Source organism: Narcine bancroftii, chromosome 2, assembly GCF_036971445.1.
Source record: "Narcine bancroftii isolate sNarBan1 chromosome 2, sNarBan1.hap1, whole genome shotgun sequence".
NCBI lineage: Eukaryota > Metazoa > Chordata > Chondrichthyes > Torpediniformes > Narcinidae > Narcine > Narcine bancroftii.
In genome coordinates, this window is record NC_091470.1 from 219,882,920 (window position 1) to 219,909,109 (window position 26,190).

Sequence of the window (26,190 nt, forward strand, 5' to 3'; positions counted from 1 at the left end):
TTTTTCTTTCCACCCACATACCACCTTAAGCAATCCCTTACTGATCACAGAGCACCTATGGCCTAGGGATTACTTAAAGTGGTATGTGAGTGGAAAGATAAAGGTTGAGATCCACGGATACACAGTAATAAATACCGAGCATATGAGTTTCTGAATGAGTCTATTGTTCAAGAATCTGATCTTTGAGGGGTAGCAACTATCCCAGAACCTGGTGGGATGAGTCTTGTGACACCTGAACCTCCTTCCTACGGCAGCAGCGAGGCCAGAGCACATCTTGGGTGGTGTGGATCATTGATAATGGATGCTGCTGTCCAACTGCAGCGTTCCAATAATGTAGATATTCTCAAGGGTGGGGAGAGTTTTGCCAGTGAGTCCACGACCTTTTGTAGGATCTTCCACTTGGAGGGGGAGAGTGTATTTAGGACAGATATCTTGCAATGAAAGTTATGGTGTAAACTTAATGGGGAAAAATAAACCACTTTTGTCTCATTCTGCATTTTAGTAATCATGCAGGATTTCATGGGTTTCAAATTAATTTTAAAGTGGTTTTGTTTTCTGTTCTTTTTGCAGATGAATTTGGCTTGCACATATTGAAATATTTGTTAGAAAAACACAGCTCTGATGAAAATAACTTTTCCTACCTCAATACTAGCTCTCAGGATAGGGATGGGAATACAGTACTGCACATCATATTTCAGAAACCCTTTTCAAAAAATCACGAGGAAATAATGGATCTGATAAACAAGTTTGAAATCAATGATAAGGTAAAAAACAAAAAAATGCAACTCTTTTCCTATAAAATTAAAAAAGATGACCCACGGTTCATCATGTGGAACAAAGTGAAATCACGCGGCCGGAAGAAGAGAGAACAATGTGACCTGAACCAGAAGGCACGGACTTCAAAGAGCATGAAAAGTGTAATGAACAAAAAGTGTCCCTCTCATCAGGCAACAGAGATGTCAAATGCTCCACTGTCTAAGGTGAATGATCTAAATGATGCAGACCCTCAAACAGAACTGCATACCCCAAAGCCAGTGTCTGAAGAACACGTTTTAACCGCACAAGAAGTCCTTGTGAATGAAATTGCAAAAATGATTCAACAGCTTAACGTGATTGAGACGCCAACAGAAGAAAACCCTTTAAGAATGCGCCTTTCTGACAGCCAACTCAGTAACTCAACCAGGTCTTTGCACGTGAGCACTCAAGTTCTCAAAACGCCTGGTTTCCAAGCCGCTGACATCGGTGAAGTTGTGATATTGAACGGGATAGATGATGCGGAACAGCAGAACGAGGAGGTGACCGATGTACAGGACCTGGACTTTGAGAATATGACGTGGGAGATTGAATGTACATCAGAAGTGCTTAAGACACTTGGTGCCAGAGATATGCCCCAGCAGATGAAAGCAAAAACTATCAAGGTGATTCAGCAACTTGGCAATGGAGAGTGGACTCAAAGCCTGTATAAACCACTCAAGCACCTGAAAAGTCGCATCAAACTTTTTGAGGCTAAACTTAACAAAGGAGCAAGGATGTTGTGGGAGCTGGCGGTGGACTTCTCACCCCGCTGCAGTGAAAAGCCAGAGAAAATCTTTGAATCTGAGCTTTCTTCCCATCCACAGGAGAGAGTCAGAGGAAGAATATACAGTGAGATCATTCGTATCTGGGATATTGTCCTGGACCACAATAAACTTGACCGAGCCTTGAGTGCCATTGATTGCTCTTATAACCGCGGGGAAACTTGCAGTCTCCGGAAGAAGCTTAAAGGGTTAACCAAAGCTGAGCTGACCTCAAATTTAAATGTCCAAAAGAGGATCCCAAAGATTTTTGTGGAAGAAGTCAACTGGAAAGAACAAAAAGAGAATCTACCTGAATACTTCCCACCTGCTGGTATGGTGGAGACAGAGTATAACATAATGAAATTCCACAGCTTTAGCACCAATATGGCTCTTAATATAATTACAAATCTAGAATCTAGAGTTGAATATCCTTTCAGGGTCGGAGAATTGGAGTATGCAATAATTGACCTTGACCCAAAGCCATTGGAAGCAATCATTCTCATCGGACGAAGTGGGACAGGAAAGACTACTTGCTGTCTCTACAGACTTTGGAAAAACTTCCAGCTGTATTGGAAGAAAACGCAGGAGGTTGGGAGTCCCCTGCTGGAGCGACAGCTTTGGCATGGAAAGAAATCTGCGGTCGATGATAGCGACGAAGCGGTCGGGATCGATGGAGCCGATTCCTCTAATTGTGCCAGGGAGGAGAAGGATTTTCATTGTCAGGATCAAAGCTGTCACTTGGATCTAAATGGAACCACAGTTGACACTTGTGACAGCGAATTGTCTGGTGATCATGAAGATGAACCAGCAGATTCAACTAGTACCGACAGACTGGAGCACTTGCATCAAGTTTTTGTCACCAAGAACCATGTCTTGTGCCAGGAAGTCTTAAAAAACTTCATTGAGCTTACCAAGTCCAGCAGAGCCACAACTCATTTCAAACCTCCTGACCCCACGTGCTACAGACTTCAGGACATCAAGGATGAGAATTTCCCTCTGTTCATGACCTCAAAGCAATTGTTGCTGTTGATCGACGCATCCTTGCCCAAACCATTTTTTCCTCGAAATGAAGATGGCAGTCTAAAGAGGAACATTGTGGGTTGGTCTGTTCATGAAGAAATTACCATACCAGATCTGCGAGGAGGGGATGAGGAAGAGGAGTATGAAGGAGAGTTTCTGGACGAGGAACAGATGGAGGTTGAGGATCACAGCAAAGAGATTGATCCTCGTGTCTTTGTTACTTATGAAGTGTTTGCATGTGATATTTGGCCCAAAATGGTAAAAGGCAAACCTCAGTTTAATCGAGCTTTGGTATGGAAGGAGATCAAATCCTTTTTAAAAGGTTCTATCGAGGCTTTAAATAGCCCTCAAGGCTGCCTAACAGAAGAACAGTATATTAAACTGGGAAAAAAGAGAGCGCCAAACTTTCGTGAAGACAGAAAAGAAATTTATTCCTTTTTTCACATGTACCAGCAGATTAAGTCACAGTGTGGGTACTTCGATGAAGAAGATTTGTTGTACAGCCTCTCCCTCCGACTGTCCAAATTAGATGAGCTTCCGTGGTCTATCCACGAACTGTATGGGGACGAAATACAGGATTTTACCCAGGCAGAGCTTGCCACGCTAATGAAATGTGTCAATGACCCAAATTCCATGTTCCTTACGGGTGACACAGCTCAGAGCATCATGAAGGGCGTGTCTTTCCGCTTTAGTGACCTGCGTTCCCTGTTTTATTACGCCCGTGAATCCAGTCAAGGGGATAAGAAACAATGCAGCATAAAAGTTCCAAATAAAATCTACCAGCTGCACCAGAACTACCGATCGCATTCAGGTAACTTGTATCATCTTTTTGATAAATCACAAAAAAAGTGCACAATTCTTTTGGGGGGGGGGGCGGGCAAGTTTACTGATTTTATTGGTGCACGCCTTGCCATTGAACTGACCTCACTGTTCATCTGAATGCAGTGTCACTTGTTGGATGCGTCGGGATACCCAAATTGCCTCATTGCATCCAGATCCAAGATTGTGGTGTCTCCCAGCTGTATAAAGAGGAGGCAGAGGGGGTGGTGAGAGGGTGGAGAGCAAGTGTTTCTACATGGGATTCTATGATTAGTTGGGGGGGGGGGGTGAAGGAAACAGATTATTGATTTTTAGTGAGGCATCTGATTCCAAAGCGGAGTATTACCTTGCTGGTGCCAGGTGAGGATATAACCACAGAAGGTTGCAGAAGGGCAAAGTTGTGGTCTGTGTTGCTTCCAGTGATGCAGGTGGAAGATGGGATGGGGTCGGCAGTAAAAGAAGCAGGGGTTGAGATATTAATTGCTGATAAGGAAAAGAAAGGGTTTATTTCCAAAATGTATGTGTTATTACAGGAAAAGATGGATAAGGTTGATGTATATTAAACGAAGGATAAATAGGAGAAGGATTTATCTTCAGAGGAAAGGTGAAATATGTGTGTTAATAGTGTTACAAAATTAATTAATGTGAGATATAGTTTGGTCAGTTATAATTTTTTACATCAGTTGTATTTAACTCCTGAGAAGTTGAAAAAATATGGTTTCACTTCTTCGGATTTGTGTTTTCGATCTGGAGAACAGAAGGGGCATGTGCAAAAGTTGAGCCTTTTTGGGAAAAAATTATTAAGTTTTTGGAGGATTTATTTAAGATGGATTTGCAACTTGATCGATTAGTGTGTTTAATGGGTTATACCAATACATTAACGAAGGGTTTGCGATTGGACAAATCTCAAATTACATTTGTACAATTAGGGTTGGCGGTCGCTAGAAAATGTATAGTGGTCACTTGGAAGAATGATGTTGAACTGAATATACAACGATGGCACAATGAGTTGCAATCGTGTATTTATTTAGAAAAGATAATTTATAATTTGTGAAAAATTACCATTTGTTAAAATGTGGACTTTATATCTGAAATGTATGGGTTTAGATATAAAGTAAATGTTTATTTTTGTGATGTAAAGGGTTGGCGCACCAAGCAGCAACTATTAAATACCTGACTTAATTGTTTTTCACCCTCCGACGGTTGGGAGTGGGGGGGGAAGCGTGGGTAGTAGGGATTTTGTATGTATGTATTTTGAAAAACTTATCAATAACATTTTCAAAAAAAAAAGAGAAGCAGGGGTAACATATATGTGGGGATCACTTGTGAACTATTTTCAGAACTTCCAAAACGATAGCAATTTCAATTATAATTTTGTGTTCTTTTTTTTTATCGCGCAGAGTACTCATCTTTTCGCCATCCAACTCCGCTCCAGGTAGTGGGGGGAGATATCTTTTTCTTTCTTTGGCTTGGCTTCGCGGACGAAGATTTATGGAGGGGGTAAAAAGTCCACGTCAGCTGCAGGCTCGTTTGTGGCTGACCAGTCCGATGCGGGACAGGCAGACACGATTGCAGCGGTTGCAAGGGAAAATTGGTTGGTTGGGGTTGGGTGTTGGGTTTTTCCTCCTTTGCCTTTTGTCAGTGAGGTGGGCTCTGCGGTCTTCTTCAAAGGAGGCTGCTGCCCGCCAAACTGTGAGGCGCCAAGATGCACGGTTTGAGGCGTTATCAGCCCACTGGCGGTGGTCAATGTGGCAGGCACCAAGAGATTTCTTTAGGCAGTCCTTGTACCTTTTCTTTGGTGCACCTCTGTCACGGTGGCCAGTGGAGAGCTCGCCATATAATACGATCTTGGGAAGGCGATGGTCCTCCATTCTGGAGACGTGACCCATCCAGCGCAGCTGGATCTTCAGCAGCGTGGATTCGATGCTGTCGACCTCTGCCATATATATTATAATAAAATATTTCGTAGAAATTTAAAAAACAAACGAACTTGGAAGGAAAAAAAATGACTTGTTAAGCTGCAGTTTGGGTGGGGGAGTGGCATTGGGTAACACCAGGGTGACTGAGGGGAGAAGCTGTAAATGAGGTCTCTGGTCAGTCGGTGAATGGGAGCGGTCAGAGAGAGCAATGATATAGACCCGACGGTAGATATTGTGAAATGTGGAGAATGAAGTATTGGCTGGGGCGACCACAGTGTTGATTTTTCATTTAAATTTAATTTATCACGTGGGACAACATGGGAACAAGCTCTTCCAGACCCTGACCCTGTGCTGCCCCAATTACACCCATGTGACTAATTGGCCAACTAATCCTGTACATCGTTGGAATGCAGGAGGAAACAGGAGTACCCAAAGGAATGGTTAGCATCGAGTTTAACCATAGTACAACGGCAATGCAGCACCAGCAACCTGGGCCTGGGTTTCCACCACCTGCTCCAGTTTTCTCCCACCTTCCAATGACATATGGGGGGTGAGCACGTTAACTTATCACTTGGGGGTATTTGTGCAAAATCCTGACAGTGCTGGATTTGAACCCAGGTCAATAGCATTGGGCTAATCTCGCTGCCAGGATGATGGTTGAGCATTTTGTTGACTGTGGTGGAGGGGGTGCCACATATAAGGTAAAGGGAAGACATCTCCAACATGTTCGTGGTGGATGGGCTTGTCCTCAGAGCAGGTATGGTGGAGAGAGGGGAGCCAGGAAAATGAATCGGAGGATGATTACTGGCACTGGAGCCACAGTGATTGATGATCACCCTGAGCTGGCAGCAGAAAGGTAAAAGAAGACAAAGTGATGGGCCCAGTGGAAGGGGCAGCAAGAGTGGCGGCATTTATGAGATCAGCGGCAATGATCCAGTCAAATTGTATTGGTGAAAGGGAGGTGGTGATTTGGAGAGTGCTAAAGACTGCAGTCTGGCGAGAAAATGAAGTCAATGACTGTACAAGGGACCACTTTTACTGAAAGAAGTGTCTGAGAGCTGATATTTCTCCTCTGCAAGGTGGAGGTCAGTTCACCAAAGCTCAACAACCCCAGGGAGAAGTCACAAAGTGTGCCTCCAAGTTTCCTCCATATGCTCTGGTTTTCTCCTGCACATTGAAGACTTGGTGACTATAAATTGCACATTCTGGTAATGGATTGCAGAGCAATTGGAATGATGTGTGGGGGAGTTGATGAGGGTGTGAAAAGGGAGTGCAAACGCTCCCAATCAATCATTGTGCCAGCCAATTTAAAGAGTTAACTCTGACATTGCTTTGATCAATTTTCTCGATATACTGAAAATGGTTCACTTCATATAAGTGCACTTCATATTAATATTTTATAGTAGAATATCATAGAATTCTGGGATGAAATGTGTCCCAGCAAACATTTTTTCCGTATTCAATATTAGTCAAGCGGTTTATCCCCTTATGTTTCTGAAACTTGACATGAACCAACTGGCTGGCATACTTAATGCATTACCACAGGGACTGCATTTCATGACTGACGTTAACTATCCAAAAAAGTTTGGATCGCTGTGTGGCTTCTTTGAACAGCTATGATCATGGCCGCCTTAATTTGAATCAGTAAGTAACACCCAAGGCTCTGCACAATGAAGAGTCTCCTCTTTCATTCTGCTAGAATTTTAATGTAAGAAAACAGAGGGTGGGAATACTGCATGTGCGCATATTCCATGCAGATCAGAATTTATGGTCGTAAATATATGTCACAAAATTTGTTGTTTTGCGGCAGCGTTACAGAAGCAAAATTGCTATAAGTTGCATTTTTTTAAAAAAAGTTAATTAAGATAGTGCAAAAGATGAGAAAAGTGAAGTTGTGTCCGTTCAGAAATCTGATGGCAGAGGGAAAGAAGCTGTTTTTGTACCGTTGAGTGTTCACCTTCAGGCTCCTGCACCCCCTTCCTGATGGGAGCAGTGAGAAGAGGGCATGGCCTGGGTGGTGAGTGTCCTTGATGATAGAGTCTGCTTGATACACTGCCCATGATGGCACCGGCTGAGTTTACAGCCCTTTGTCGCCTTTTCCTACCCTGTGCATTGGCACCTCCTTACCAGACAGTGACGCAACTGGTCAGAATGCTCTCGACAGCACACCTGTAGAAAGTTTAAAGTTTTGGCGACGCACCAGATTTTCTCAGACTCCTCATGGATTATAGCCACTGGCGAGCTTTCTTAAAGATTGTCATCAATATGGAGTCCCCAGGGGGGTAGATCTAGGGATTTGAAGGTTGCAATCTTTCTCCTATTTATTTTGTCATTTAGTCACATAGTTCTAAGCTGATTGGGAGTAAATGCAGGAAGAGATTTAAAAGGTAAGATCCCAATCTTACCTTTGGTGGATGCATGGAATGCACTGCTGGCAACAGTGGTGGAGCCAGGAACATTACGATCCTTTACGAGACTATTAGGTGCATGGAAAGGAGGAAAACAGAGGCTTATGCAGTTGGGAAATTCCAAGCAGTTGTTAGAGTAGGTTGTTTGGTCAGTGCAACACTGGGCTGAAGGGCCTGTACTGTCCTGTCAATTTCAAAGATTGGTCAAGGGATTGATGAAGTGAAGCACGAAAGCCTACCGACGTCGTGATTGCAGTTAAAAAGAAAACAGAAAGACGGCCTGACGCCCGAAAACGTCGGCTGTGTATCTTTACCTTCTTTGGACTCCGAGACCTGCCGAATTCCTGCAGCGTCTCTGTGTGTTTACTGAGTGGAACAGAAAATTCTGTGTACTTTGCAATCATTAATGCAAGTCTCTTGTGCACGTTTAGGAATTCTGAATTTGGCTTCGGGTGTGGTGGACCTTCTTCAGTACTATTTCCCGGAGTCTTTTGATCGCTTGCCAAGAGACACTGGCCTCTTCGGTGGGCCGAGACCTTCGCTCCTGGAATCCTGCAGTGTCAGTGACTTGGCTATTTTACTCCGAGGGAATAAACGCAGATCTCAGCCCATAGAATTTGGTGCTCATCAGGTAGGCACTTGAATCTCATCCGAGTTTCGCCACTGAGCCATCAGCATCATTCTGAGTGCTCCTTGAGGAAAGTGAAATTAAACTATTCTGACCGTGAATGGAATTGATGACCAGTTGAATCTTTTGAATTTGCAGATGTGGAAGCTGAAAAATATAATTTTCAAACCAAATAGCTGAGTACTTCTATTCTTGGCACAGAATTTAAAAAGAATTTGGTTCACGTTTTGTGACCAGTTCAGCTCATCAACGTAAACATAGGACTGCATTAAGAACACAGTGCAGAGTTAAGAGTTCAGTTAGAACAGCAGTAACAATATTATTTTACAAGTGTGAGGCAAGTTCAAGAGTCTGATAACGTTGGGGAATAAACTGTCCTTGAAAGAAACTGAATGGTACGTCATCAGAAACTATTTATGGTCATGTAATAAAGCAGAGAAATAATATTACACAGAATTACCTTTAGTCTTTGCAGACAAAGATTTGCCACTAGCATTGCCTGGCGCCTCGCACAGTCAAGGAAACAGAAGCAAAAGAGAGCCCCCACCCCTCAGTCACTGAGGGTTCGAGGATTTGCCTCGAGTGCTTTTGCAGCTGCACAGACTCCTGTTCGATCCATCAGCAAGCCGAACCTGGATCCAAACCTCTGACATGATTAGAGCCCAGGGCCCTCCTTGTCCCCGTGCTCTCTCAAATCCCAGTTCCGATACCTGGTTTTCACGAACCAGTCTCCAGCAAGCCTAAGCCTGGTGTGAGCCCTTTGACCTCAGCTCGCCTGCAGCCGGTGCAGGATTCCTCGCCTGCGGGTCGCCAGCAGGTCACTCCCTGCCTGTGAGCGTCCTTTAGCTGCAGGGCCCCCTTAGCAGATCTGCTGCTGTGGTCACCTTCCTTTGGGTCATCTCCTCTGCTTCACCTCCTCATTGGGGTGTGTTCTCCCCATTGCTAGTGTCCGTTACCTTCCCAGAGTCTGCTGAACACAGGCAAGCCATTTTGGGCTCAGACCCTGCTGTCACAGGATTTTGAATAAAACGCCATCGGTTCTTTTAATGGGTCACTTAATGCCTGTATGAAGCCATCAGCAGTCGGACTGGATGACCCATGGGGGAGCGCTCTTTCTCTGCACTCCCGTGTTCACACCATTCTCAGCAATGGCATTTTTTAAAATCTCGCACCTGTGAATCTCTCAATGGAAGATGGTGTGGCCAGACTTTTAATAGGTTGACTGCTTTCCAAGGCAGCAGGAAGTATAAACTTAGACGATGTTGGGAATGGGATTTGAGTGATGGTCTGAACTGGTTCACAACTCTGGGGTTTAATGCAGTCTCAGAGCAGTTCCCTGGCCAGGCAGTTTTTGCATCCTGACAAGATGCTTTGCTTTTTTTTAATTTAATTTTTTAAATTTTTTTATTTTTCACACCATAAATCATATTAACCATGATACACACTTTTTCCTTTTCACACATATACAGTGCCATTTTCTCCCCCCACCCCCCCTCCCTCCTCCCCCCCTCCCTTCCATTTAAAGTACAAGATCTAGGATACATTAAACCAGTCAAACAATGTTGTCATTCAATAAAAATACACAAGAAATTCCACTGAGTCCATTCTTTTAATTTCCTTCTCCTTCCGTTAACTTAGGTAGTGATTGTCCCCGGTAGGTTTTCGCTATTGTGTTTCATGTAAGGCTCCCATATTTGTTCAAATATTTCAATATTATTTCTTAAACTACATGTTTTTTTTTCTAATGGAATACATTTATTCATTTCTATATACCATTGTTGTATTTTCAAATTATCTTCCAATTTCCAGGTTGACATAATACATTTTTTTGCTACGGCTAGAGCTATCTTAACAAATCTTTTTTGTGCATCCTCCAAATCAATTCCAAATTCTTTGTTTTTTATGTTACTTAGGAGGAAGATCTCTGGATTCTTTGGTATATTGTTTTCTGTTATTTTATTTAATATCTGATTTAGATCTTCCCAAAATTTTTCTACTTTCTCACATGTCCAGATTGCATGAATTGTTGTTCCCATTTCTTTTTTACATTGAAAACATCTATCAGATACTGTTGGGTCCCATTTATTTAACTTTTGAGGTGTAATGTATAGCCTGTGTATCCAGTTATATTGTATCATACGTAACCTCGTATTTATTGTATTTCTCATCGTTCCAGAACATAACTTCTCCCATGTTTCCTTTTTTATCTTTATATTTAAATCTTGTTCCCATTTTTGTTTAGTTTTACCATTTGTTTCCACATTCTCCTTTTCTTGCAGTTTAATATACATATTTGTTATAAATCTTTTGATTATCATTGTATCTGTAATCACATATTCAAAGTTACTTCCCTCTGGCAAACTCAAACTGCTTCCTAATTTATCCTTTAAGTAGGATCTCAATTGGTAATATGCCAGTGCTGTATCTTGAGTTATATTGTATTTATCTTTCATTTGTTCAAAGGATAAGAATCTATTTCCTGAAAAACAATTTTCTATTCTTTTAATCCCTTTTTTCTCCCATTCTCTAAAGGAAAGGTTATCTATTGTAAAAGGGAGTAACTTGTTTTGCGTCAATATTAGTTTTGGTAATTGATAATTTGTTTTATTTCTTTCTACATGAATCTTCTTCCAAATATTGAGTAGATGATGTAATACTGGAGAACTTCTATGTTGTACCAATTTTTCATCCCATTTATATAATATGTGTTCAGGTATCTTTTCCCCTATTTTATCTAATTCTAATCTGGTCCAATCTGGCTTTTCCCTTGTTTGATAAAAATCTGATAGGTATCTTAATTGTGCGGCTCTATAATAATTTTTAAAGTTTGGCAGTTGTAAGCCTCCTTGTTTATACCATTCTGTTAATTTATCTAGTGCTATCCTCGGTTTCCCCCCTTTCCATAAAAATTTCCTTGCTATTTTCTTTAACTCCTCGAAGAATTTCTCTGTCAGTTGTATTGGCAATGCCTGAAATAGATATAATATCCTTGGGAAAATGTTCATTTTAATACAGTTTATCCTTCCTATTAGTGTTAGTGGTAAATCTTTCCAATGCTCTAAATCGTCCTGTAATTTTTTCATTAGTGGATAATAATTGAGTTTATATAGTTGGCCGAGATTTTTATTTATTTGTACACCTAGGTATCTTATTGCTTGCATTTGCCATCTAAATGGTGATTCCTTCTTAAATTTTGAGAAATCCGCATTATTCATAGGCATTGCTTCACTTTTATTTACGTTGATCTTGTAACCCGACACTTCTCCATATTCCTTCAATTTCTTATATAATTCTTTTATTGATAGTTCTGGTTCTGTTAAGAATACTATAACATCATCCGCAAATAAACTGATTTTATACACTTTGTCTTTTATTTTTATCCCTTTTATATTATTTTCTGTTCTTATCAATTCTGCTAGTGGTTCTATAGCTAACGCGAACAATAAAGGTGATAGTGGGCATCCCTGCCGTGTTAACCTGCTTAAGTTAAATTGCTTTGATACATGTCCATTTACTGTCACTTTCGCTAATGGTCCCTTATATAATGCTTTGATCCAATTAATATACTTCTCCGGTAAACTGAATTTTTGCAATACTTTGAACAAATAATTCCATTCTACTCTGTCAAAGGCCTTCTCTGCGTCTAAAGCAACTGCTACTTTTGGCGCTTTATTCCCTTCTACTGCATGAATTAAGTTAATAAATTTACAAATATTGTCTGTTGTGCGTCTTTTTTTGATAAATCCAGTTTGGTCTAGATTTACCATTCTCGGTACATACTTTGCTAATCTGTTTGCTAATAGTTTAGCTATTATATTTTAAGCTGTGTTAAGTAAAGATATTGGTCTATATGACGCTGGTGTGAGTGGATCTTTCCCTTGCTTTAGTATTACTGTAATTATTGCTGTTTTACATGAATCTGGTAAGCTTTGTGTTTTATCAATCTGGTTGATTACTTCCAGGAGGGGCGGAATTAATAAATCTTTAAATGTTTTATAGAATTCTATTGGGAATCCATCCTCTCCTGGTGTCTTATTATTTGGTAATCTTTTTATTATCTCTTGTATTTCTACTATTCCAAATGGTTTTGTTAATTTATTTTGTTCCTCTATTTGTAGTTTTGGTAGTTCAATTTTAGTTAGAAAATCATCTATTTTCCCTTCTTTCCCTTAGTTTTCAGTTTGGTATAATTGTTCATAGAATTCTCTAAAGTTTTCCTTAATTTCTTTTGGATTATATGTAATTTGTTTGTCTTTTTTCCTTGATGCCAATACCATTTTCTTAGCTTGTTCTGTCTTAAGCTGCCATGCTAGGATTTTGTGCGTTTTTTTCACCTAGTTCATAATATTTCTGTTTTGTCTTCATTATATTCTTCTCCACCTTATATGCTTGTAGCGTTTCATATTTTATTTTTTTATCTGCCAATTCTCTTCTTTTAGTTGTATCTTCCTTCATTGCTAATTCTTTTTCTATATTTACTATTTCCCTTTCCAACTGCTCTGTTTCCTGATTATAGTCCTTTTTCATCTTGGTTACATAACTTATTATTTGCCCTCTAATGAATGCTTTCATTGCATCCCATAGTATAAACTTATCTTTCACTGATTTCGTATTTATTTCAAAATACATTTTAATTTGTCTTTCAATAAATTCTCTAAAATCCTGCCTTTTAAGTAACATGGGGTTTAATCTCCATCTATACATTCTTGGAGGGATGTCCTCTAGCTTTACTGTCAGTATTAAGGGTGAATGGTCCGATAGCATTCTCGCTTTATATTCTGTTTTTCTTACTCTATCTTGCATACGAGCTGATAACAAAAATAGGTCTATTCTTGAGTATGTTTTATGTCTAGCCGAGTAATATGAATATTCCTTTTCCTTTGGGTGTTGTTTCCTCCATATATCCCGAAGTTGCATTTCTTCCATCGATTTAATTATAAATTTGGTTACTTTGTTCTTTCTGTTAATTTTTTTCCCAGTTTTGTCCATATTTGAATCCAAATTCAGGTTGAAATCCCCTCCTATTAATATGTTCCCTTGCGTATCTGCTATCTTCAAAAAGATATCTTGCATAAACTTTTGAACAAGATGCTTTTATTGATGTCATTAGAAGTCATTGAGGGATGTGGATGATGCGCCAAATTTTCTCAGGCCTCTGAAGAACTGGAGGCACTGGTAAGCTTTCTTGGCCATTGAACCTGAATGGTTGATCCAGGTCAGATCGTTAGAGATGTTTACACCTGAGAACTTGATCTGTCTGCTACATTCAATACAACACTTCACTTGTGAATCTGCAGGTGTCATCTACTGGTATCTGGTGCCCCTGTTGTGGCCTCCTTCACTTCAGATAGGCTGGATGCAGGCTGGGGGAGCGCCTCCACTCTGTTCGCTGAAATAGCAGGGGTCTCAGTTGCAATCGTTTCAGTTCCTCACACCGTCCCCTTGCTGAAATGTCCATGATCTCATGCACTGTCCAACTGAGACCATCCACAGGGTTAGAGGAACAGCACCTTGTATTCCATCGGGGCACCCCCCCAACCAGATGGCATTAACGTCGACCTCCAATTTCTGTTATTTCCCTACAAACCCACCCCACCCCTCATCTCTCTCTTCTCATAACCTCGAGCCCCCAGCCCCTTGTCACTCTCTCCCTTACCCCATCCCTGTCTCCTTTCTCCCATCTCTGATATCACAGAGCTACCTCCCTCTTCCCTGCCCTCCTATCCATGTATGTCTCTTGGCTGTTGGCCTCTGCTCCGCCCCCTTCCTTTTTGCTCATACCTTGACTGTGACGCACTGCAGCAGCAGTAAGCAGACACAAACTTGAAGACTGAACAACAGGCTTTATTTGGCTGAAAATCTGGTACAGTAGTGGCTGTGATTGTGGCTCCCGAGTGACTGGATCGGGAGAGGCTGGCTCAGGACGATATCCCGGTCGGGTGATTGACAGGCGGCCGGGTGGAGTCTGTCCTCCGGTGGTCTTCCTGCAGGTACAGAGATTGCCCCCTGCAGTAGGCTGGTGGTGTATCACCTCACCTTGATGAAGGGTTCAGGCTCAAAGCATTGGTTCTGTCTGCACCTCCTCTGTATTACAATTACAGCATCTGCAGAATTTCTTGGTTCACAATCCATGCATTGAACTTGTGTCATTGTAATTTTTTTTTTAAATGAGAGGCTGACTGGCTATTGTTTTAATTTTTGAAAATAATACCTTGCAGGTTATTTTAGTTGTGAATGAAACGGCCAAGGACACAATTCCAGAAGAGCTGAGTCTCGCCCTGGTTTTGACTATATATGAAGCCAAAGGGTTGGAATTTGATGATGTCCTTCTCTATAATTTCTTCACGGATTCGGAGGTAAGAAGTCTTATAATTTATCTGGATATTGGTGATCGCTTTTTTCCCCAGCTGGTTTTGCAATTCCCCAATTTCCCCTGGTGAACTGGTCTCTGTTAATTGCCTGAGTTGCGGAGGAATTGGAGTCCACGTGGTTTGTAGAACAATACAGCACAGTCACAGGTCAATTGGCCCACGATATCTGCACTGATTTGTCTATATATTTCAAGATTATGTGCTCTGTTCTAAAATTGAATTGTTTTTCATCATATTTTTAGACCCATTACCCAATATTGCCAACTAAATTCTATAAGAGTCTGTGCTGTAGGATTGAGGAAGGCTCTTGATTGGGGCAGAACGGTGGGCGAAGTGGTTAGCGCAAAGTCTTTATGGTGCCAGCCATTGGGACCGGGTTTCGAATTCCGCGCTGTCTGAGAGGATTTTGTACATTCTTCCCGTGTCTGCGTGGGTTTTCCCCAGGGGCTCTGGTTTTCTCCCACCATTCAAAACGTACTGGGGGTGTAGGTTAATTGAAGTAAATTGAGCGGCACTGACTCGAATGCCGAAATGGCTCGTTACTGAGCTGTGCGTCTAAATTTAAAAAAAATAATTAAATTTGAACAGTGACAAACTTGTAATTTTGAAACACAAAATCCCTCAGCCACCAGGTCCACAATTTCTCATGCTGCTCACTGCATTTAGTGAGGATTGCCCGTCCCACAATCTCCCTCGACTCCAGGGCCATGCAGGTCTGGGGTGCTCAGCCCTCTTCTCCCTGTACACTCATGACTGTGTGGTTGAACTCCACTCCAACTCCATCTACAAGTGTGACAGATTGTTATATTTTATTATTGCATATAGATATGTTTTAAAGGAGATTAATCGTGGCAGGTTTGTTTTAGTGTTGGTCACATACAAATACAAACACTTCAAAACAGATCTCACTTAAAATGCCGGAGCTCTGCTCAAGCCAGACAGTTCAGGCTCTGAGTGCCTTTGCAAACTTTGAAGAATGCCTATGAGGACTTCACAAGTAGTTGTTAATTGGATCTGCTGTGGAGTAGTGGATTATTGTTTTGGAAAGCAACACATGAATGAACTCAGAAGATTAGGTCCGGAGTCGCAGTCTGTCTGAGTGCAGTTGGCTGTTCTAAGAGGGTCATGTGGTTTTCTCTGTGTGAGAGAGAATTCAGTTCTACAGTTCAGCAGCAGCAGCTGGGACTGGAACAGGACAAGCTGGCAAGCTTGTGGAAAACCCCATTTTGAAGATGGGTTGTGAGTTCTTAGTTCAGCCTGGTCAAAGTCCTTGTGGTTCATACAAGAGGAGAGGACTGGTTGCCTAATGTTTCACTTGAAATAGGGGAAACAAAAAGGAACTCTGTGGTGACCTGAAAGAAAGAGGTTATCATCTGGAAAACCCTGAGGGGGCAAGTTTCTTCGGAAAGACACTGAAGTGGCTGATCTGAAGGAATCAGTCGCGGGTGTCCAACGAGCAACAAATCTCTCTCTGAAAACTGACAAGAACCTTCCTGAGCGGTAGCCATTTACCACCTTTCAAGCACCAAAGCCTGGTGAACTTTATAAATATTAAATTCTGTGCACAGTATAAAAATTGCCTGATACCAATGAACTTGGAGGAATGAGGAGTGAGATTGGACTGTGAATTAAAGAATCTTTTTTTGAACTTGTGTACACATTACATACATGTGTGCTTAGAATTAGAAGGAAGTTAATAGTAATAAGTTAAATTTGATCCTGTTTTCATGTTTAAAGATAATTAAAAGCATTTTTTGTTTAAGTAACCATTTGTCTTGGTGAATTTCTACTGCTGCTGGATTTTGGGGTCCTCTAGACCCATAACACAAGTTAGTAGTTGACACCATCATTGTGGGGCAGATCTTGAACACCGTCATCGAAGTATAAAAGGCAGGTGAAGGGACTCGTGGGCCGGCTGCAGGACTGCAAGTCTGAGGAGCTGCTCAGGAAGAAGGCAGGAGCTAAATCGCTGATGATTAGGTGGAAATAGGCGGCACTTCAATTCCCAGGAGTCAAAATCTCCAATGGCCAGTTTGCACTTTTTTTTCTGAGATGTGATGGGGAGGGGACAGCTCTGAATGAAGAAGGAAGGGCGTGGAAAGCTGGAGACAGGTAGAGAATAGAGGGAGAACGGGGAGTGGTCTAGCAGAGACTAGAGAGATCATTGTTGATGCCATCTGGTTGGGGGGTGCCTAGGCACAATATTTGGTGTTGCTCCTCCAATTTACGGGTTACCCTGGATTGACATGTCAACGTGGAATTGAAATGGTTGATCACTGGGGAATTCCCGCCATTGCTGTGGACAGAGCCTATTCTGGTTTTTTGATGTAAACTCTATGGCTAAGAAAGTGCATCAGCACCTCTACTTTCTCATATGCCTTTGGAAATTCAGCACGTCACCACCGTCCCTTGTCATCTTCTACAGATGGACCATTGAAGGTTTCCCATCATGAAATATCAATGTGTGGTACAGGATTTGCTCCATCCGGCACCGCAAGGTACTGCACAGGGTTGCGAATGCAGCTCAGACCAGATACAAGATTGGCATTGTCCCCCTTGTCCCTCAACAAATTTGGCAGGTACACCATCGAACGTGTACTTGCTGGTTGCACCACAGCCTGGTGGAGGGGCTGCTCTGTTCAAGAACGGAGGCTACAGAACTTCATGAAGGCAACTCAGAATGTAACACAAGCTCTGCTCTCTTTCATGGACTTCATCTGCATCTTCTGCTGCTTTGGAAAGACAGCCAACATACTGAAGACCCCATCGCTCCCTGCATACACTCTCTTTCCTCTCTCCTCATAGGGGGAGCTCTTTAGAGTGTTGAAGCACCTCCTGATTGAACCTCACAACATCATACTGATGTTACAATCCTCTACTCTGTAACTGTGCTCTTTACACAACTGTATGAAATTTTATTCTGCTCGGAGAAGAACCCTTCTCACTATACTAAGTATTTTGTGAGTGACAAATAAGAAACATCACACTAGCCTCTCTCCCCTCCACCAACTGCATCAGCAGCTCCCGCTCCATTAGAAAATCAGCGAAGATATTGGAAGGCTCATCCCATCGCAGTCACGCTCTCATCTTCTCGTTGAGAAGGTTCACGACTTTGTGATCACCCTCCACCAGGTACGGGATTTTACCCAGCCTTTCCAGATTCCTAAGCAAACCTCATACCAGTAAATGCCTAGTTAGTGCAGCGGGAAGCACAGCGCTGGAAACCTGGGTTCAAATACGGCGCTGTCTGTAAGGAGTTTGTACATTCTCCCGGTGTCTGCATTGGGTTTCCTCCCACCCTTCAAAACGAGTGGGGGTTGTAGGTTATGTGGGTGTTGAGGGCCCAAATGCCCCATGTCTAAATTTAAAAATAATGTCACTTTTTCTCTGTCCTAACTGATCTCTCTCTATAACTGTCCACACTGTTTTGACCAGCTGGACTGCTTGCAAATCAAACTTTCTCATCGTATCTCTATACAAGTAGCAATAAACCTGTGGTGTGTTAGCATTCTAAATATTTCCAATGGGGCTGAACACGTAAATTTGTGTGAATTAGCATCCCTTGCTTTCTGTCATCACAGAGCAGACAGCAGTGCTTTCCATTTGAGCACATCCCCTGTGCTTCACAATTGTCTAAGTATTTTTAACAGTGTTACTTGTGGCCATTCTTGGCACAGTGGTGAAAAAAATGAACACGAGATCTGCTTTCTTGTGTTGTTTGCGTACGTGAGCAATAACTCAACTTTAATTGTGCAACATTTATTTCCTCTAATGGAGTCAGAATATTTTTATCCTTAATTGCCACCGCTGGGCAGTGCCTCAGTTGAGAGCTTCGATTGGTTGAGTTGTGGGGTGGTGGTGGGGGGGAAGGTACAGCTTCCCTCGTTTGAGTTAGTGGGGTTGGTTCAGCTTCAATGGCTGATTTAATGGTGGGGGGGTGGTGGAAGGGTGAAATTCAACTCAGACCAACTGAGCAGGAACAGACAGATTTTATTTCAGAGTTTGAACATCTGCAGTTATTTTGTTTTTGGCTCCGTTCGTTCTGGAGGGTGGAAATAATTGTAACCAGTGTGGGTGGGGAAAATGGGGTGGGAGATGGGTGTAAGGAAGAGCTTATTTAAATGCATAGCACTCTGTTACCCTCTGCTGATCTGCACTTGCATCGAATGTAGAACGTTTCTTCTGCTCATCTCTGCAGGCCGATAAGGAGTGGCGGGTCATCTCCTCCTTTCAACCTTCTCATCAGTCCAAAGGCAACCAACAAGTATTACTGGAGGAGACTTTGGATGATATTGTTCCTCAAAGCAGGCCACTTGAATTCAGTTCAGAGCAGCACAAGGTAAAGCTGGTGCATTATGCGGTATCGTGTATAAATTGGAAGGTTTTACTGCAAACTGACGTGGATTGCATGCCATTTCAATTCGACCTGCTTGCTGCAGAAACCTCATGCCTTGAACTTGGTCATGAGTGAGATGCTGCGATTCATATAACACTCTGTCATCGTAGGGGAAAGGCCCTATTTCCCACTTATACATCTCGCAGCTCACATAGTTCCATAACAAATTGGCATTAGCTGCTGAGTTCAAGGGAACTCTTCAATGTTTAGCCAATGTCAGTTAACTCTCTGTTGGCAGGACCTGTTGTGGCATTCAGCAGTGCTGGTGACGCCCGACTGAAGATGGTGGAATCTGGAGCAAAAGAAACAATCTGCTGGAGGAACCAGGCGGGGGCGTCCAGGACCTGTGGGGGAGAAGAAATCGTCAACGTTTCGAGTTGAAGCCTGTTGTTACGATGCGAAATGCCGACAGTTCCTTTCTTCCCCATTGGTGCTGCTTGGCTCACTGACTGTTTCCAGCAGGCGGATTTTTTTTTCTCTTGATTATGTTGGTAATCACCAATGTTACTTAACATCCCCATAAACCCTTGGAAGTCAAGCAGACCTGAATCTGAACAGGGATTCCTAATCTGGATATTATTGCAGAGAAAGATAAATTTGAATGTTTAGTTTGAACTGTTTTACTTCATTTTCATTTTATTCATTGGTTTTAGTCACTGTACAGAAATAGCCCCTCAGTCGTCCAAGGCTGTGCCAGCTAACGCACACTTGCATCTCGTAAGCTTACCTGCCTCCATCACCCACAAGGTAGTGGATTTCTAATTTCAGCCACTCACTGTGTGGAAACATTTCTTCCACAAATGTCCTCAAATTTGTATATCAAGGAAGGCAAAACGGTTAGCGCAACGCTGTTATAGCGCCAGGAATATGGGTTCAAATCAGGCGTTGTCTACAAGGAGTTTGTACACTGTCTCCGTGCCTGCGTGGGATTCCCCTGCATGGGAAGCCCGGGCGCTCCAGTTTCCTCCCACCCTTCAAAATGTTGTTGGTCATTTGGTGGCACGTGTTTGTGGGCCAGAAGGGCCTGTCACCATGCTATATATGTCTAAATTTAAAATTATGCCCCCAGGCTATCAATAATGGTACTCAGACAGCATTAAACTCAACCGATTTCCAGTTGCCTCACCCCCTTTCCCCTACCGTGCTTTCCCTCATCTCTCTGGCCCTACATGCGGCTCGGCACAATTCAAACACCGTCTACAGAATTTTCCGACGACACTGCTTCACATCAGGAAGGAAGTACAAGAGCCTGAAGGCAAACACCCAGCAGCACAAGGACAACTGCTTCTCCTTTGCCACCAGACTTCTGAATGGACAATGAACTCCAGACCTGACCTCACTTTCTCTATTTTGTACTAATTTATTTATTTTAAAATATTATTTATCGCAATATTTGCCCTATAGCCCACCTCAAAACAAATTTTGTGACATGTTCATGAAAATGAATTCTGATTCCTCCCTTCTTCTTTCTTTTCCTCCTCCTTCACGCTCTCTATGCACCGTTGCCCAAACCTCCTTCCTCCAGTCACCCACCATGATCCCTTCCTTCCTCCCATCCAAGTGTAGTTAAACAGGGAAGCCTGCAGATGCTGTGATTATCGTGCAGTACACAAAAGAGCTGAAGAAGCTCCATTAGAAGCAAAGGGTGACCCACGTTTCGGGCCTGAACCCTTCATCAGGCCCCTAAGTATCCCTTGATGAAGGGCTCAGGTCTGAAACATTGGTTACCCTTTCCTTCCTTTGGGCGCTTTGTGTCCTGCTGAATTTCTCCACCTCTTTTGCGTGTTGCACTCCTATCAGAGTGTAATGTTCTAGCCCTTTGCCTTCTTCCCCCCCACCCCCAACCCCCATCACCACTTTGCTCCTTTCCTTCCTTCCTTCCTCCTTCTATCTGTATTCACCTCTCACCTGCTTGCTGCGCTCTGTGCCCCCTCTCCCCACCACCTTTTTACTCAGGGGATGTAGCTATTCCTGATGAAACGTTTTCTGGACAAAATGTCGACGGTCTATCGCTTTCCGTGAATGCTCCCTGACGTGTTTTGTCCGCAGTTAATAGCATCTGCAGACTTCTTGTTTCCTCACATAAGGGAGGGGGAATTCTTACTATCTTCTTTTCTATGCCCCTTATAATTTTGTTCACCACAATTGGGATTCCCTCAGCCTTTGAGCTCTAAAGGAAGCAGATTCAAATATCCAAACTCACCTCCTAACTGAAGCACACCATCCCAGGGAACATGCCCAGTGCTTTTACGCCCTTCCTGTGGGTTCAGACCCCAGCTTTACACAATACTTTCCCAGCTGCAGTTCTGCTAATAATTTGTTCTATACATCTCGCAGCTCACATAGTCCAAACCCCAGCGAATGAAAGTAGTTTCTAATGTCCCTTCTTCACCAGTGTAGGGTGGCATGGTTAATGTAGCAGTTAGTGCAACGTTATTACAGCACCAACGATCCAGGTTCAAATCTGCTGCTGTCTGTGATGAATTTGTACCTTATCCCCATGACCCTCTGGGTGCACTGGTTTCCATCCACCCTTCAAAACATGCAGGAGTTGTAGGTTAATTTTGTCTTTGGGTGGGCACGGGCTCATGGGCCAAAAGGGCCTGTTACCATGCTGTTTGTCTAAATTTTATTTTGGAAAAAACCTCTTTGCCTACTTGTGCAGGAATCTTTAGGCGTGTACACCAGGGTTGCTATGTTCGTCAATACTTCCATGAATGTTATTTATTTTTCCTCTCTCTTAACCTTATTAATCCTCCCCAAATGCATTACTTTGCATTTATCTCCCCATCTTTCACCCATCTTATCATGACCAACTCTTCTTGCTAACAAAGGTGCATTGCTTTTGCAATTTTAAATAATTTATCAACTTAATGGTTAGCACAATTCCTTTACCGTCCCAGCGTTCGGGTCTGTGGTTTGAATCCCGTGCTGTCCATAAGGAGTTTGTTGCTCTCTCAGTGTCTGCATGGGTTTTCCCTGAGTGCTCCGGTTTCCTCCCATCGTTCGAAACATACCGCAGCTGTCGGTTAATTGGGCGGCACGGGGTCGTAGGCCTAAATGGCTGCATGTCTAATTCCTTTTAAAATTAAAAATTTATCACCAATTCATACAGTAAATGTCAGTCTTGCAGTAGAAGGACAAGAAATGTTTGTTACTATGCTGGATGTTGTCATCGAAAACACTTCTTTCTGTGTGCCAGCTGCTGAATTGTGAGCTGAAACAGCTGTACACGGCCTTTACAAGAGCCAGGGTGAACCTGTGGATTTTCGACGAAAACAAAGGGAAACGTGCCCCTGCCTTTGAGTACTTCATCAAAAGACATTTTGTCAGTGTTGTCAAAACCAATGAAAACAAAGGTAGGTAAATAGTGGTAGAGAACAAGGTTATCATTGTGGAAACAAAATCTCAAATCTGCTTCAGCCAACTGTATCATAACAGAGGAAAGCCAAGATTTTAAACCGGTATGAGTGATGTTAGTTTTACTGCACGTTGTAATCACTGCAAAGAATAGTAGAGTTGTTCAGCACAGAAATGTGCTATACCATCCATACTGGTATCTATGCTAATCACACACCTGAATTAATTCCATATTTCTCCAATGTCCTGCTCACTCCAGAACATTTAAAAAAAATATATTTACAGCATGGTCGAAGCCGATTCCAGTAAAAACTCAACCTCAGCTGATCCTTTTATGTCGCAAAGGTAAAAATACATAACCAACGTTTCAGGCTTGAGTCTTTCATCAAGGTACGGAAGATTGCCGGCAGACTCCCGAACATAAAGATGGGGGGTGGAGGCAAAAGCACGAGATGCAGGGAGGAGGGATGGAGGGGGAGAAGTGGAAAGGTGGAGGAGGAGAAAGGCTAGCAGAAAGCAGAGAAGTTGATGTAAATGCCATCTGGCTGGAGGGTGCCCAGACAGAAAATAAGGTGTTGTTCCTCCAATCTGCGGGTGGTCATGGTGGGGTAGTACAGAAGGTCATGGACAGACCTGTGAAAGTGGGAGTGTGACTCAGAATTGAAATGGTTGGCTACTGGGGGGGGTCTCTGTTGTTGCAGAGGTGCTCAGTGAAGCAAGCTCCCAATTTGTGACCGGTCTCTCCGATGTAGAGAAGGCCACATTCCAGCCATTTAAACCAGAGAACCCATTGAAATCTATGGGGAGAACGTACAAACTCCTTACAGACAGTGCCAGATTCAAAACAGGGCTGCTAATGCTGTAGTAGTGTCACACTAATTGACAAGACCAATTTTTCAAGGTGCTTCATAAATATAGTTGTTGCTCTCCACTACCCTCTGGCAGTTCATTCCAGGTGCCTTTGATTCTTTGTGTGGAGAATTCACACCTCAGAACTTCCATAAACCTCCTTCCACTTTAAACCTATGTCCTCTCGTTTTATAGATAATAGGGTCTGGAGATGGCCATTCAGCACCGCTCACCATTCATTTAGATTAAGCCTGATCTTCCACTATCAGTGCCCTGTCCCTGCCTTCGCCACATCACCCTTAATTTCCCTATCCACAAGAACCTTATCTAACTTCCTCTTGAACTTATCCGGAGAACCCACCTCTACCACCCTCTGAGGCAAAGCATTCCACAGACCAACGACTCTCTGGGTAAATTTTTTTTTCCTCATCTCCGTCCTAAAAGGCCTTCCCTGTATTCTAAAACTATGGCCTCTAATCTTCATCTCCCATCAGGAATGTGGAATCAGTTTCTATCGTGTCCAATGCCTGAATAATTTTAAATACCTCAATCATATCTCCCCTCTAAATTCCAACGTAAACAACCCCAGTTTACCCAGCCTTTTGGCATCTGTTGATCCTGCCAACTAACCTTGTGAATCTACACTGTACTCCCTCAATAGCGAGAATGTCCTTCCTCAAATTAGGAGACCAGAGCTGGACACAATACTTCAGATGTGGTCTCACCAGGGCCCTGTACAACTGCAGAAGGACATCTTTACTCCTATACTCTATTCCTCTGTTTTTGAAGGCTTACATGCCATTTGCCTTTTTCACAGCTTGTAGAACCTGCATGCTAGCTTTCAGTGACTGATGTACAAGTACACCGAGATCACGTTGCACCTTGGAAATCAAACACTCTATATGTACCCTATCTGTTCCTCCATAATTTTGTATAATTTGTTCAACCTCCCTTGACTCTAGGGAAAACGGGCAAATCCTATCCAATCTCTTGTTGACTCAAGCCCTCCAATCAGATAAATGTAGGTGAATCTTTCCTGCACGATCTTTGGCTTCAAGTTTATTATCATCTGATTCTACTGCCACAGAGAGCGTCTCTCCAGACTCTGGTGTACACACATACACAGCACATAATAATGATGTATATGCATACAGATCAAATAAATATATATATGAATATTTGGAATTATTTACTTGGTTCCAGGATTCTGTCAATCTCAACCTGTGGGAAGAAGCTATTTCCTTCCTTAATCTTTATAGAGATTAATTAATCTTAATTTTAATCCTCAGTCTTCATTCCACACTTAATCACTCCTTTATTTAGTGTGGTTCCTGGGAATGCACACAATAATCAAAGTTATCAATAAGATTGAAAGAGTATAGAGATGGTTTACTGGGATATTGCTGGGACTGGAACGTAGAAGAATAAGAGGAGATTTCATCGGGGTATTTAAAATTATGAGGGGATAGACAGAGTAAATGCAAGTGAGCTTTTTCCACTGAGGTTAGGTGAGATGCATACCAGAGTCCACGGGTTAAGGGTGAAAGGGGAACATTAGGGGAAATTTCTCCACACAGTGTGGTGGGAGTTTAGAACGAGCTGCCCGCTGAAGTGGTGAATGCGAGCTAAATTTTAACATTTAAGAAATCTTTTGATGGTACATGGATGGGAAGGGTATGGAGGGATGGGACAAGGTAGAATAATAATTCAACACAGACTACGAGTGCTGTGTTTTGTGCTGTAATGTTCTATCCAGCCTAAACATGTTTTGTACAATTGTAGCATGACGTCCCACACTTGTACTCAAATGACAAATATTTGGGCCAACTTCAAATGGCAAATTTAAGAAAGTCAACCTTCTAGAAATACAGAGCAGGTCAGGCAGCACTCATTGGGAAAGTGACGTTCAAAATTTGTAGTTATGTTCTTTTACTACCTTGTCAGCTTGGGCTCTGTGCTCGGATCCTGGAGTTCACGTTCGCTGACTCAGTGATGAGACCTGCTAACTGAACTATAGGGGAAATGGTACACATTACAGGGAGGACACTTTGTCATGTGAAATTAACAACTTAGTAAGCTTCTGGCTTTTCCCAAATGATTGGAACACTGTTTTCTCTCTGGGTACCAATACGTTGAGTGAGGAGTTAATTTGTTTTATTGGAATAAAGTGGCTGCTATTGATCTAAAATAACACCTTTTTTTCAGAGCTTGACGACAGCATGTTTGTTAAAACCTCCACAAAACAAGAATGGGCAGAACGAGGTGATTACTTTGCAAAACATCAGTGTTGGAAGGTGAGAATTGAAAATAAATCAAAATGTGAAACCTTGGCTAATACACAAAATTGTTGGGAGACACTCAACAGGTCCCACCACGTCCACAGGAGGCAAAGATATATATAACCCTCATTTCAGGCCTGAGGCCTTTGTCAAGAGCTCATCTTGACTAAAGGCTCAGGCCTGAAATGTGGGTTATATTATCTGCCTCCTGTGGACGCGGTGGAACCTTGGGACCTGCTGAGTGTCTCCCAACAATTTTGTCAACTTACTCAATCACAGCATCTATAGACTTTCTTGTTTCACTTCAATATAATCTTGGTTGTGGTTTGCCAAGAATCAACAAAAATCTAAGATTTGTTTCATAATTACACAAGCTAAATTCAGGATGCATAGAAACATTAAATAAAAAAGGATGGGTGGGACATTTGGCCCTTTGAACATACTCTGCCATTCAGTATGTTTGTATCTGGTGTTACGAGCCCAGAGGACCCCAAAACCGAGCAGCAGTAGATATTCACCAAGACAAATGGTTACTTTAACAAAAGTTGCGGTTAATTATCTTTAAACATGAAAACAGAATCACAT

At 42.4% G+C, this 26,190-nt stretch overlaps 1 protein-coding gene across 2 annotated transcripts in view; it reads left to right on the top strand.

Annotated features, from left to right (window-relative positions):
• LOC138755085 (TPR and ankyrin repeat-containing protein 1-like) overlaps positions 1–26,190 on the top strand; it is a 112,733-nt gene that overhangs the window by 66,984 nt on the left and 19,559 nt on the right. For both annotated transcript variants that reach the window (XM_069920322.1, XM_069920321.1), the window contains exons 14-19: positions 571–3,387; positions 8,154–8,353; positions 14,569–14,706; positions 18,920–19,060; positions 22,320–22,476; positions 25,532–25,620. In XM_069920322.1, the coding sequence (XP_069776423.1) occupies positions 571–3,387; positions 8,154–8,353; positions 14,569–14,706; positions 18,920–19,060; positions 22,320–22,476; positions 25,532–25,620 (3,542 nt within the window). The remainder of the gene's footprint in view (positions 1–570; positions 3,388–8,153; positions 8,354–14,568; positions 14,707–18,919; positions 19,061–22,319; positions 22,477–25,531; positions 25,621–26,190) is intronic.